This window comes from Alosa sapidissima, chromosome 7 (genome assembly GCF_018492685.1).
Source record: "Alosa sapidissima isolate fAloSap1 chromosome 7, fAloSap1.pri, whole genome shotgun sequence".
NCBI classification, from domain to species: Eukaryota; Metazoa; Chordata; class Actinopteri; order Clupeiformes; family Clupeidae; genus Alosa; species Alosa sapidissima.
The window spans coordinates 24248273-24261749 of NC_055963.1; the positions used below are offsets into that span (position 1 = coordinate 24248273).

The 13477-nt window shown below is 42.6% G+C and overlaps 1 protein-coding gene across 4 annotated transcripts in view; it reads right to left on the minus strand.

Annotated features, from left to right (window-relative positions):
- Positions 1-12451, minus strand: part of trim33 (tripartite motif containing 33) — a 33155-nt gene extending 20704 nt beyond the window's left edge. For 3 of the 4 annotated variants that reach the window (XM_042097111.1, XM_042097109.1, XM_042097108.1), the window contains exons 1-4: positions 11852-12450; positions 4111-4229; positions 2299-2446; positions 1125-1257 (exon numbers count right to left, since the gene is read on the minus strand). In XM_042097111.1, coding sequence (XP_041953045.1) covers positions 1125-1257; positions 2299-2446; positions 4111-4229; positions 11852-12419 — 968 coding nt within the window. In that variant the 5' untranslated portion in view covers positions 12420-12450. Of the gene's footprint in view, positions 1-1124; positions 1258-2298; positions 2447-4110; positions 4230-11851 lie in introns of all 4 variants that reach the window. The other variant, XM_042097110.1, reaches the window with a different exon arrangement.
- Between the last annotated feature and the right edge of the window lie 1026 nt (positions 12452-13477).

Below are 13477 nucleotides of genomic sequence, written 5' to 3' on the forward strand. Positions count from 1 at the left end.
ATGTAATCATGTGCAAACTATTTTTTTCTCATAACATACAAGATGATTGCTAGAGTACTCCAATCGGTGAATTGTTTTATTTATGGTGCAAACATGGCAAGGGCATATAGGGTATACACCTTAAATAAAAGAATCTAACATTTGTGCGATTCAGTAATCTCTTTTTTGACTTTATTTCTATGCATGTTTGCCCCACTCATGAGAGGCACCAAAGAAGCGCAGAAGCGCAGCAGAATCACTTTGTTAACTTCAAAAACAGGACTGTCAAGTTCAAGTAGTTCATGTACTCATAAAAGGAATAAGTAATTTAATTACTACTATTAAGTAAATCAGTAGTAGTAATTAAAAAGGTACATTGTGTGTGTATGGGGAAGGGATGGTGTGTGTGTGTGTGTGTGTGTGGGGGATGGTGATGGGGGGGCTGCTGATGAAATGGGGGATGATGAAATGGTGAAAATTGATGATGAAATGGGGCTTACCTGTGTGTGGGTGGAGGAGTATGTTGTGTGTTTGGTTGGGGGTGGGGGGTGATGAAATGGTGTGTGTGTATGGGTGGGGTGTGGTGTGGTGGTTGGTGTGTGTGTGTGTGTGTGGGGGGGGGGGGGGGGAGTAATGAGGTGTGTGGGGAGGAGTAATGAGGTGTGTGGGTATGGTGTGTGTGTTTGGGGGGTGTGATGTAATGGTGTGTGAGTGTGTACGCCTATGTATTACCCAAGTTCTTTGTGTTCTTTAAGCTTCAGTACAGCACCGACCTGTGCTATTTCTGCTCCAGCAATATCTCAGGATTTCCCCTTTTGGATTTTTAGCCAGCAATCACTCCGCATTTTGCACAGCCATGACGACATGACATCACTGCTGCTCTTACTCATGCCATATTGCTGAAGCACTCTTAGTTTTCTATCACCTCCAGTGCCATATTCACTTGTGCCATTTTGTGTTTCAGAAGATTCAATGCAGTACTGACCTGTGCTCTTTGTGTTCTAGAGCTTCAATGCAGTACTGACCTGTGCTCTTTGTGTTCTAGAGCTTCAATGCAGTACTGACCTGTGCTCTTTGTGTTCTAGAGCTTCAATGCAGTACTGACCTGTGCTCTTTGTGTTCTAGAGCTTCAATGCCGTACTGACCTGTGCTCTTTGTGTTCTAGTAGCTGACAGTCTCGGCAGGTTAGTGTGTCACACGTCTCACAGAAGAGCTTCAGCGGTTCCTGTTTGTGTACGGGACAGAAGACGGGTCGCTGCCCCGACGCCCCCACTGCCTCTGTGAGCGAGGAAAGAGAAAGAGAGAAAAGGGAGAGGGGGGTGAGATTGGAGGTGTGACAGAGGAAAGGGGGGTGGGTGAAAGGGAGGTGAGAAAAAGAAAGGATGTGTGTGTGTGTGAGAGAAGAGAAGGAGAGAGGGAGGAAGCAGGTACATAAAGGTGTGAAAAGAGAACAGGGTATGAAAAGAGAACAGGGAATACAAGGAAAGACAGAGAAGAAACATACAAATTAAAATCTTTATATTTGTACATAAACTGAAACACACGGCAACTCCCTGGTGCTGCCGTGATTTAGCCCGCACTCAGGGTCCCCAGTCACACATGAACAGTCCCACCGAGCGCCACACATCCACTCCTGACTGGCCAGCTGCCCCGCTCAGACCCACACACTGGAGGGCTTTCAGCTGGCCAGTGGGAGGGATTGGCAATGTAGCTTTCAATGATTGCCTGCTGGGGGGAGGGGTGACTGACTAGGTCAGATTGGAAGTAGGAACAAAGAACCGACTGGCCTAATCAGCAGCATTCGTGTGCTCAACGCCGTCAAGCTCAATCAAGAGACAGAAAGAGTGAGAGAGTGGGAGAGAGAAAGAGAGGGAGAGAGAGAGAGAGAGAGAGAGAGAGAGAGAAAGAGGGAGAGAGAGAGAGAATAAGCATAGCATATGGACAAGTTCAGCTTCATGAATACAGTAGTAGAAAGAAACACTGACTGCATCTGAACGGTCTCTGCAGTTGCTATGGCAACAAGCACTTGGGGTCTACCGCTGAAGTGCCAAGACAGACCGGCACCATCAGCACCACCACCACCTACATCTTCACAATCAGGCAAAAAATTGAAGATGGTGGATAAAAGCAACTATGCCTCTGATGGATCACACGTTGTGTGCAAGTTCCACTTGGCTTGGTATTCTTCACATGTAGCTCAATACAGTGGTGCACCGAGAGAGTGTGCACGCATACTGCTGTTAGAGAGCCGATACAAACATAAGATGAATGTTTTATGGAGTCATTCACTCATACATGTGTGTGGTGTGAGTATCCTACCTGTGGACAGGTCTTCTTTTTTGCGTATCTTATGGTCCTTGGTGAACTTGACCCTCTGGTGCGCCTCAATGCAGGTCTTGCAAAGCCACTCTCCACATTCTACACAGAAGCCCACTGCACTTGCATTGTCCTCACAACTCGTGCACACCTAGAGGAATAAGGGCAAAGCACTTTCAAATCTCCCCTGTACAACATGAAAACTCCAACATCCATCAGTATCCTACTGTGTGCTAGCTCCTTTCACTTCAGTGCACTGTGAACCCTTCTATGAGGCTAGACATTTACTAACATGTGGTCAAACTGCAGAGACAAGACTGCTGTGCCCAGCCAAAAAAAAGAAAAGAAAAGGTGCAACGTCTGCTATTAAAATTATTCTGTGCAAAGTAATGTAATCAGTAGCATGATCATGACCAGGACGGTATGGTGCTGCCTGCATGTGCTCCAGTATCACTGCTGCTTTCAAGAATCTGCCTTAGACACACATACTCGTTTTCAGGCTCTGCAACTATCCATTTCAGACTCGTATGCATTCCTGTGCTGCTGATAACAGGCAGGGGACGAGCTAACCTACACCAGTGGCTTGGCATGCATGCTTACGAAGGTATCAGATTCTTAAAGGTTTGAAAGGTGCAATAACTACTGCTCACAGATTGTAAGACGAATGAACATGCATATCAAAAATGAAGGGCTGGCTTTTTCTATATTCTTCTATGTAATATACAATCCATCCACACTTTACAATCCATTGCCTTAACTGTGTTGTTGACTGATAGTAACAATATATCAAGCATCAATCTATTAAAAGTTTAGTTGGTCAACTGAAGAAGTGCATACAAGGCAAAAATACAAGACTACATATATCCCGATTTTCTCCTCAAAGATTTAGTACTGCAGAGGTAATTTCCTCTTTTCTGTGCTAAAAACAAAATGGGAATAGAAACTAATGCTCTGGCTACATATGCCGAGCTGCAAAACCTGGGCATCCAGAGTGCACCTGTGCTCATGGAGCCTGATGAGATGATGGCTGGCCCAGCAGTCAACCGTGTAAATATAGGACCTGCTCACACTTATGGAATGCACCTGATAAACAACACACAGCCTAACTAAAATTGTATGCTGTTCACCCTGAAAATTTTGCTGAGAGCTAGTGCTACTCTGATTTCATTAGAACTGGATACAGTCACACTGAAACAACACCAGTTATTGCCTGTTTTCACACATCACATTTGCTACTGCAACAGCAACTATCCGATAAGACAGTCCCAAACTAAATAACCATATTAGAATGACAACGTGGTTTTTCGGCTGATCACTCTACTGAGAGAACTGAAGGATAGCAGTTTTAAAAACTCTAGAACGGCAGATAATTCAGTCTGAAGTGTATGTTTTGATCAGACATTATATCTGTGGCAGCCAAATGGCACTTGTATCAGGGTGCAAAATGTCCACACCCTGTTGTCGCCTTGACACCTGGGATAAAGTGACATATGGAACTGAGACACAGTCAACAATTAGGCTAGAGAATGGGAACATGAGAAGAACCATCGGTTCGCCATTCACCCAAGTCAAATATCATACAGACAAGAACCTGAATCATTCACTACAAACAGGAACAATCTATACCCAGACCACCAAAGCCTGTGGAAAAGGCCATTAGTGTAAACATCCTCATCTGAACCCCTAGAGACCACAGTTAATTGTTTAAGCTCTACTTGACAGAAATGTTGAGAGGTCACGGGCAAGACACCAACAGAAGGACACTGAAAGACTGAAAGACAGACAAGACAGACAGAGACAGGCATGTTTGTTTACCTGCATTGAGTTTTCGACTGATGTGTTAGAGGCTTCGGAGGTATCCTTGACAAAGTAGTTATCAACGATGTCTATCTGTTTGTATTCCTGGTGGCACACCGCACATCGCATCACATTCACTGCAGGTGGGGACAAAAACAAACACTTCATAAGTCTATTGTCTCACGAGATCTCCCCACTATCATTTCAACATAAGCATTGCTTAAAAAGAGTACAGGGTCTAAGGCCTGGTTAATACATTGTGTTTGGTTATACTTCAGTTATAGTTAGGAAGGTCAGTGGTCCTAGTTTAAAATAAGAACCAAGAATGCAACCAACTGCACAAACATACATCATACATTCAGATTTAGGTCATATAGGCAAATGACCAGATTATCAAGGATTATCAAGGACCTGGATAAGGTATTAGACAAACCAACGAGTAGGCCTACAAGCCAAGTGTGGTCGAAATAGGGATATCAGAACAAATTCCACCGCTTGGCCTATATCGTACAGATAGTGTTGTATTTCAGCCAATCCTTCATATCATTGTTTTCGTTTTAGAGTGAGTATGCTTCACTGAAATTAATAGTTCACAAACAAAAGTCATAAGGAAGAAAATGCACATCTTGGTCTACAATATAAACTTTACATGCTCTGAGAAATAAGACCTCCCCAACACACAGATTATACATGCATATTATTCAGGCTCCACTGAAAAAACTTTGTGTGCCCAAATACATAGGCCTATCTTCACATACTCAAACACAGTTTGCCATTGGAATCACTGGCAAAGAGAACCAATTCAATTTTTATATACGGGAGATGCTAGTTCAGTGAATCAGAGAGGCAATATAGCCTGGGCCTACATTTCACAAACTCCACAAACATTTTTGAAAGGATGTTCAAATGGGAAAACATACAGTGTGGTGTGATCTCTGCTAACAGCTCACACAACATAGGCATGGCCTGTGCACACACTGCATCTTGTTCAATTCTAGAGACGATCTCTTCCTAGGAAATACATCTGAGCGCTACAACGACTAATCAATTAGTTGTCGACTATTAAATTAAGCTTAATGATTATCGATTAATCGGTTTGTGTTATTTTGTAAGGAAAATACATCAGCATTCTCTGATTGCAGCTTCTTAAACTTAAATATTTTCAGCTTTACTTACTCCTCTATGACAGAGAAATAAATATATTTGTGTGTGGACAAAACAAGTCCCCATTTCCCCATTTTCTGGCATTTTATCAATGAAACAACAAATAAAATAAATCAGCAGATTAATCGACAATGAAAATAATTGTTAAGTGCAGCCCTACATTTGATAGGGGTTTGGTTACTGCTACAGTGGTCTGCTAAGGGTTACTGCATTATTCTGCATTGTAATGAGTAGGATTTGTAAGCATAGGGACAGGGAGCTCATGAACAGTGTGTTCAGTTCAGAAAAAAACACTGGAAATTTTCAGATATTAAAGTATTCCCCCCACACAAACACACACATTCCCATCCCCCAAACCTCCCCAGCCACACATAGACCCCTCCCCCTACCACACCCCCAACACCCTCACACTTCCACACCCGCTTATCTCCTGGACAGATCATCAATTCATCACAGGCTGGCGCCTCACTGGCTGCTGCAGGAACCGGTGCAATCCAGTTTGAGCCGGATTGCACTGGCTTCAGCTGCTCACAGCCGGTTCCTCTCAGCCCCCAGCTGCACCAGGCGTCCGCTGATTGGCCGTGAGAGCAGCTGGAGAGGGAGAGTGTTGTGGCTGGCCCTGGGCTGTGTGAGTGCAATGCAGTGCAGCTGTGTCATCCAGTGTTGTGGCATTTCAGTCCTCTCTCTCTCTCTCTCTCTCTCTCTCTCTCTCTCTCTCTCTCTCTCTCATACATAAGCTATCTAACTCACTCTCTCATACTCTCCACTTCTATCCCACTTATCATGCACACATGCTTTGTCACTCACACACACGCGGTGCTCCCTCTCTCTTTCACCAACACACTTTTTTTTTCTGCACTGAGCCAGCCCACTCCTAATGAAAAACTTCTGACAGACCCCTCCCCCCCCCCTAAACACTCAGTCAGTCCCAAGACTGCGTTATTATGAAGCACAGCAAATCATAAAACACTTAACGGAGCCTGCATGAGTTGCAAAATGAGACCCATTAATTCCCAGAGAGCATTTACAGAGCTCGCATGAGCCTTTCGACCTGATGAGACCCACAGACACAAACACAAACATCGGACTCAGTGGATCACCTCCATGCAGCTGATGCGCCATGGCTTAACTGCAGTGGTGGTAGTGGTGGCGGTATCTCAGGTCCCTCTCAGCAGTCAAAGGAGAAGAGAGGAGGGCTGCGCTACAGCTTTGCCACTGGTCTCATAAGGGACCTTACGAGTACACCTCGACTTAAAATGGTGGGCTATCTTTTCAGTGATGAGCAAAGCTTTCCAACAGTGGTTCTCAGGTGGTCATCAGGAATTTTGAGTAAATGTGTAGAATTTGACCGCAAAAGCTAAATTTTCTCAAAACAAAGTCGTTTCTTCCCCATCTGTCTCTGTTTATGACTATTAATAATAGTAATGTAGACTAACTTACAGTATTTCCCATACATTGACTTATTTGTGGCAGCCCACCACAATATCAACATTTACCACCACACAATGATTTTCCAGGTTGTACTAAATTGTGCTTAAATCTGGTTAGCATCATAGCCACGCTGTGCTAATTTTTTTAAAAATTGTTGCATTCAAGTTAATTCTGCAAACCAACCACCGCAAATGGAATTCAATTCTCTGGGAAACACTGAACTTATATGCAATGAGTAAGTGCACTGACCAAAAACATAGGCATCATCTGTCCAAAGGCGGACATCTAAGAGACACAATGAGAAGAACCTTCAACGCAGAAGTGGTGTCGGAAGTTGCAGCATACTTATCCCCCATGTATGTAGTCACAGAGTTCAGGGTTGTCTTTAGTTCATGGCTCTGCAACAAGATCACTGTGACATAGTCAAATTCAAGGGAATCTTTTTTTCTACGGTATACAATTGTAAGACATCCCCATGTAGATTATTTGGCTTGATCAGACTATGATGCAGCCTACCACTTTTTAACAAAATAATACAGCCTCATACCAACATAAAAGCAACACTTCAATGATGTAGCCTCTTCCTTTATCTGGTTACCCAAAGCACTTTACTGGTCAAGAAAGTGCTGAAATATACATCAAAGCACTCGATTACAGAACCCGACAAATACAGCATATTGGACTTATTGTTATACTTATTGTATCATCAGTTTGAGAAGACCTCACATGGGAGTCCACATTCATTAAACAGGACCACTGATTTCAATTTTCGATTGATCGACCATGTACTTTTCTTAGGAAGCTGACTGACGTCTCTAATCAGGAACAAAATCCAACTTTCAGCCCACACATGGAAGAAGTCAACAGTGACCACGCTCTGAAAATCACTCTCATTGTCAGCAGTATTATGCCAGGGAAGGAGATAAATGTGGCAAGAGCACTGCACTATTATCTATTTATCTGAGCTGAAAAGCTTCATTTTGAATGAGCAACAAAAGTCACATGTGATTCTGCAATTGCGTAATTTTTCTACCAGTCATCATTTTCAAAGATAACAGGTATTGCTCTTCATGTGCAACTATGAGAATTGAGAGCAATAGAACTTGAGTCCCATGCACAAGACTTGATGTTGCTCATAACATTTCTACATGACCGCATGACACCATAGACCAGCAGGGAAAGATCTGGGTTTGCTTCAAATTTCACAGTATCAGGTTAATGTTTCTGACCAGGTGCTCTGTTTACATATGGACAGGTTGCCTTAACATGTTTATCAGCGTACACCGAGCACTGATCGTTTCACGCCTAGTTGGCATTTTTCCCTCAAAGCCTGTACATGCTTTTAGCAAGTTAACAATCATCTTCCAGCTACAACCTTGCATGCCTCAAGTATTGTAATCTAAACATTGATACGTTTATGGAAAAGTAATAACTTTCCCTACATCATGCATTAGCTATATTATGAAAAGAAGTTCATGATAAATTAGCCTACACCATCAGTGAGAAACCTAGCCCTGTTTTTATTGCAATTCAAAACTTCATTATGAACGAACAAACAAACAACAAAAGAAGCAATAACAATGCTCTGTATGGAAAACTCTGAGCCTCCATTAGATTTATGCCAATGGGACACAATTTGATTTCTTTTATTCTGCTTTGCATGGACGTAATTTCCATGCACCCTGTCACTCACTCTCGCTATCAGTGGAAACAGTTAGCACTCATTTTACTGGCAGCTGTGATCACGGCTATCTCTGCTCTCAGCAGGCAGAGTCTGTGGTGAAGCTTCCCAAGAACGCATTGAATGATATGGACCTGGCAGTGGGTTTCTAACTGCTGTGTCAAGGTAGACTAACCGGTAGACTAACTTATGCTGTGCACACAGTTAGAAAGAGCTTTACTGAGTCCCGTAAATCGCAGACCTGTTTCTTTCGGACAATATGGACAAATCAGGAACATTTGGGATGTTGTCATCTAGTCAGAAGACATGTTTCTACAATAGAAAACTGAGAAGAAACAAGGCATAACAAAATATTGTACTAGTAATTTATTTTTAATATAGGACAGGCTATAGGCACATGGTGCCTACCGTTGGCTCCTAATCTGCTAAAGTAAGGTTGGGACCAGAACTAAAATCATCATCACACACAGAAAGAAATATGTAGGTGAAAATCTCATGATCTTGCATTTCTAGACTTTGTCCAGTTAGGCTATAACAAACACACATGCTACTGATGACATCAGCACTCAATCTGTGTTACAGACCAACTCAGAAATCAAGAGTGTCAAGCCAAGTCAGAGTTCCTACTTTAAAGTCAGGAATGGGAAACTAAAGTCAGGAAAATGAGAAAATAAATATGTTGGAAATACTTCCGATTTATCCGAGATCCTATCATGTCAGTTTTGGGCTATGCTGAGTGATGGATTCACACACTCTAGTCTAAAGAACCACAGGTGCAAGAAGACGTTGGCTCTGCTATCAAGGCCTGTAGATGCAGGCTAGGCCCGGGACACTCATTCAATTAAAACTATAACTGAGCACATCTGAAAGTAGTACACAAAAAGAGTAAATGGCTGGTCATCTTCAAATGCACACAGTAGAAATGTCATCAGAGGAACACTGTCTGTGAGCACAGCTCATCCACACACTGACACAGGATGCCTTCAATCTCTCTTGTGTATAACATGACCTGCAATACTTGGTGTTTATTTATTCACCTGAGATATAAACCTAGCCAGCAGACCGGGATGCCACATCCAAGTCATACAGGCCTTTACCACCGAGGTAAGCGCCTAGCATCAAATGCATTCACTACCCTTTTCATTAGGTCTAATGTCTGAACATCTGCAACAATATCTTCTACGACATCATAATTTTTGCTGATATAAGTCATTTGCAGCATTACCTACTACCAGTACAAAAATGGATCAGTAATGAGAATTACCTTATGTCAACAACAACAACAACAACAACAATCTTTTCAATAGGAATACACCAATCCAATACTGATATTAGATAAAGAGCTGGATCAGGGAAGGGCGATCTTTTCAACTCAATTCTGCCATTCTACGTTGTTAACATCTACATGTAAGCTATTCTAACCTACTTTATGCAATCAGCAATGGGCTAGGCCTAACTTAGCAAGAAGGGAGCTAAAGCATAGAGAGAGTGAGCAGAATGTTATGATTTCTACACCCACAAGTTATATAGCTTCTACTCATTTGCCAATACCCACAGCCCAAGTATTGGTACCAGTATTGGGAGAAAGTGTTAGCCTAGATCAGTCCATTTCTACTTTCCAATGGTGCATAGGCCTATCAACAATACCATGTAATACCAGCCATGTAAACTAAATCTCCCAGGCAGCATAACAAAGGGGGGTGGTCACAGATGTGTCCTCATTTACCAGGGCTTCATAAACTCCAATTTAATATAGCCTAGTTAACACATAATGGTGCACAGAATTATTTGAGGGCTTCTGTATAACTGCACAGTATTGTTGTCTACTAATTCAATGTAGTCCATGTGAGCTAAGCGTGTGCGGCAGAAACCCAATATTGGAATGACATGCTGGATGCAATAAAAGTCAAATGTCAAGACAGAGTGACTTAATTCTATCAAATTTGGGGCAGTCTCGTCTATCCATATTGGAAATAAACTAATCATAACTCAAATAGTGGGGCAGATTGGACAACTACCTAATGGCATGGTAAGCTTTGGTCAGCATATCTACTCCTGTTTAATTAACATTTTTTTAATCGGAATAGTTTAATCCGAATGACAAAAAAAAAACACTGTCCATGTAAACGTGACGCCTCACTAAATGTTAACATAAACCTGGATTAATTTTAATCCTGTTGCTCAACTGCTTTAAACTCATTTAAATGTCAGTTAGAGATTCATTTTAAACCTGCTGCTGAGGTGGTTTAAATTTCTGAAATGGCTGCATATATTAGATGGATTGAAGAAAATTGAATCCCACACAAGAGGCCATCTCAACCCTATGGCGTTTTATGATGAGGAACATGACAGTAACCTGATTATTTTTAAACTAGGTTTAAAGTTTGGTACAACCCACTTAAAATATCGAGGTAGCAAGCAGGTATAATCAGATATTTTCTCAAAATGTATTAAAAAAAATTATATGAAAAAGAATACCTTTAACAGATACTATTCTTATGATTATGAGGAGAGTAAAGGTTATGTTCCCCTTCTGTTACTGTAATTCGCTCCACAGATGTATTGTGCATATGATTGCATAGCAAAGCCAGTGGGTTGTGAAGGATCTCAATGATTTCATTTGAGTATGAGCACCAAAAAAAAAAAAAACACGAGTCTGTCTGTTTAAGAATTCACGAGTCCAACATTCGAGTTGTCATTGAAGACTCGTGGCTAACTGATGTGAAAAATAATGCAAGACTGATTGACTGCTAATGATGGCACATTTCGCATCGTTCACATGATGACAACTTAGTTCAGGCAATACGTGAAATACTAAGGTTAAAATTCAAAGACTCCAAGACCCGAACCCAAATAGTACCAAAGTCTTAAGCGTAATAGCTGCTACCTTTCGTTAAGTGTTATCTGACATTGGTTACCATCATACATTGCTGCCACTCTGCTAACTAAATTAGCCATCATTAGCCCAACGTAACCAAACTCGTGATCGCCAGGTAACATTTCTGACAGTTCATTAAAGCAAATGATGTTACCACCACACACTTAGCCACACCATAGCTCATAACGGTAAAGGTAGAAGCTAGCATCCAATGTTTAGAATGTACAGCGTAAGAAAAACTATGCTGACAACTACTTGACTTGGCTTTTCAACCCATCAACACCTGCCAAGCCTGCCTAATGGCTAGAGTACGAACACGCTAGTTAACCAATCAGCTAGTTTCAAGATCCATATTGCTAGCTTTACGGTTCAAAGCGCGGGCAGGTATCAACTACGTAGTAAGCAGCTTCCCACTAATAAAACTAATCATGTCGGTTGCTCCAAGATGACCGTAGTGGGCTGACTAACCAGCTAACGTTATGGTTCTTAACTAGCTGCTAGATGGGTAACTGTTAAATGTTAGCCAGAGAAGGCTGGCAATTTCTGGAGAATTCTCCTCAGAACCACTCCGATTCAGATATTTCCTCTTGGGATATTTTACTCACCAATGTGTGTGTCCTGTCCATGTGGTCCGTTGACTGGAACCGTAATTTGTCTGTCGGGTTGAGGAATACATTTTAAACAAAACGAATGCAGACATGGTAAGAGTTTGGGTTCACAGTCTCGATTCTGTAGACTTTGTTTACACACAGCGCACGTATCCAGTAGGTTTAACGGGGCTGCAGGGGTGGCTGCAGCTGTAACGTTAGCGTTGGTTGATGGAGAGGGCGACGTTTCGGTTGAAACTGCGGGCGAATTCCCGGTGTTTTCACCAGAAGCTGGTGGTACCGTGGACACAGAACTGGAGTTGCCATTTGGGCTAGTCCTGCTGCTGCCTTCTCCACCTCCTCCGTCACTGCTAACGTTAACGTTGCTCTCGTTGGTGTCTGTGGGTGTCGACACCTGGGAAACATTATCTTGGGATGGCCCGTCCGCCTCTTCCTTTGATACAGGTTCTATGACAATCACGCCATCGGTATCTTTAGCTGTTGTGGATCCACTGTCTTCTCCCTGTGCCACTACCTCCATGGCAGTGCCGTTCTCCGTATCCCCTTCGCCTTTGTTATCCGCCATCTTCCTTCCTCTTTGAACCGGTTGACGTTGAACGCACTCTCAAACCTCTGTGGGACTGACGTCACGACGCAACTAGCGTCAAAATGACTGCCCCTAGTGGTCAGAGGTAAAATTAGATCAAACTGCTAGCATTTCCATAAACTAGCAGTTTTTCCCAAGTATTTTTTCTCAGTGGACAGAATTATGAAAATTAAAACTCCCTCCAGTCATGAGATATACACAATCCAGTTCAGAAAATTCTCATTTCAGGAAATAGCCTCAAGAAGACTTAGTCTATGCTATCTGTTTTCACCTAAAATACAAAAACACTAGCCTACTGCATTAAGCCGCACACAAAATAGGACTAGGCCTACTGAATGAATGGAATGAACTACAATCATTATTCATGTAGCTGGTAGGCCTATCCTCTGAAACAGCTTTTCATAGCTGAAATCACTATTTTTTCATTCAGTATTCACTTGTTATTTGCATATAGTATAAGTATATATACTTTTTTGATCCCGTGAGGGAAATTTGGTCTCTGCATTTAACCCAATCGGTGAATTAGTGAAACACAAACAGCACACAGGGAACACACAGTGAGGTGAAGCACACACTAATCCCGGCGCAGAGAGCTGCCTGCTTCAATGGCGGCGCTCGGGGAGCAGTGAGGGGTTGGTTAGGTGCCTTGCTCAAGGGCACTTCAGCCGCGGCCCACTGGTCGGGGCTCGAACCGGCAACACTCCGGTTACAAGTCCAGAGTGCTAACCAGTGGGCCACGGCTGCTGTATGCATATGGCTCCTGTATTGTTGTAGCCTAAGCTTGGTATTGGTTTATTACACTAAGAAACAAAACCCCCTTAGTTTCACCCCTTATAAATCGCTTTTTGCTCGCAGGTTTCTGTGCAGAGCACCCCCTACAGCATTAGAGTATATGACACTCCTCAATCGGTCAGTCTGCATGCCGTTTCCTCTTTCCCTTTTCCTCCGACAATGGTTTACTCGCTTTATGCTTCTTTTCCCTGGCGATGCCATGACGAATATCTGAGAAACTCCATCACTACCTTGTTCTAGCCGTT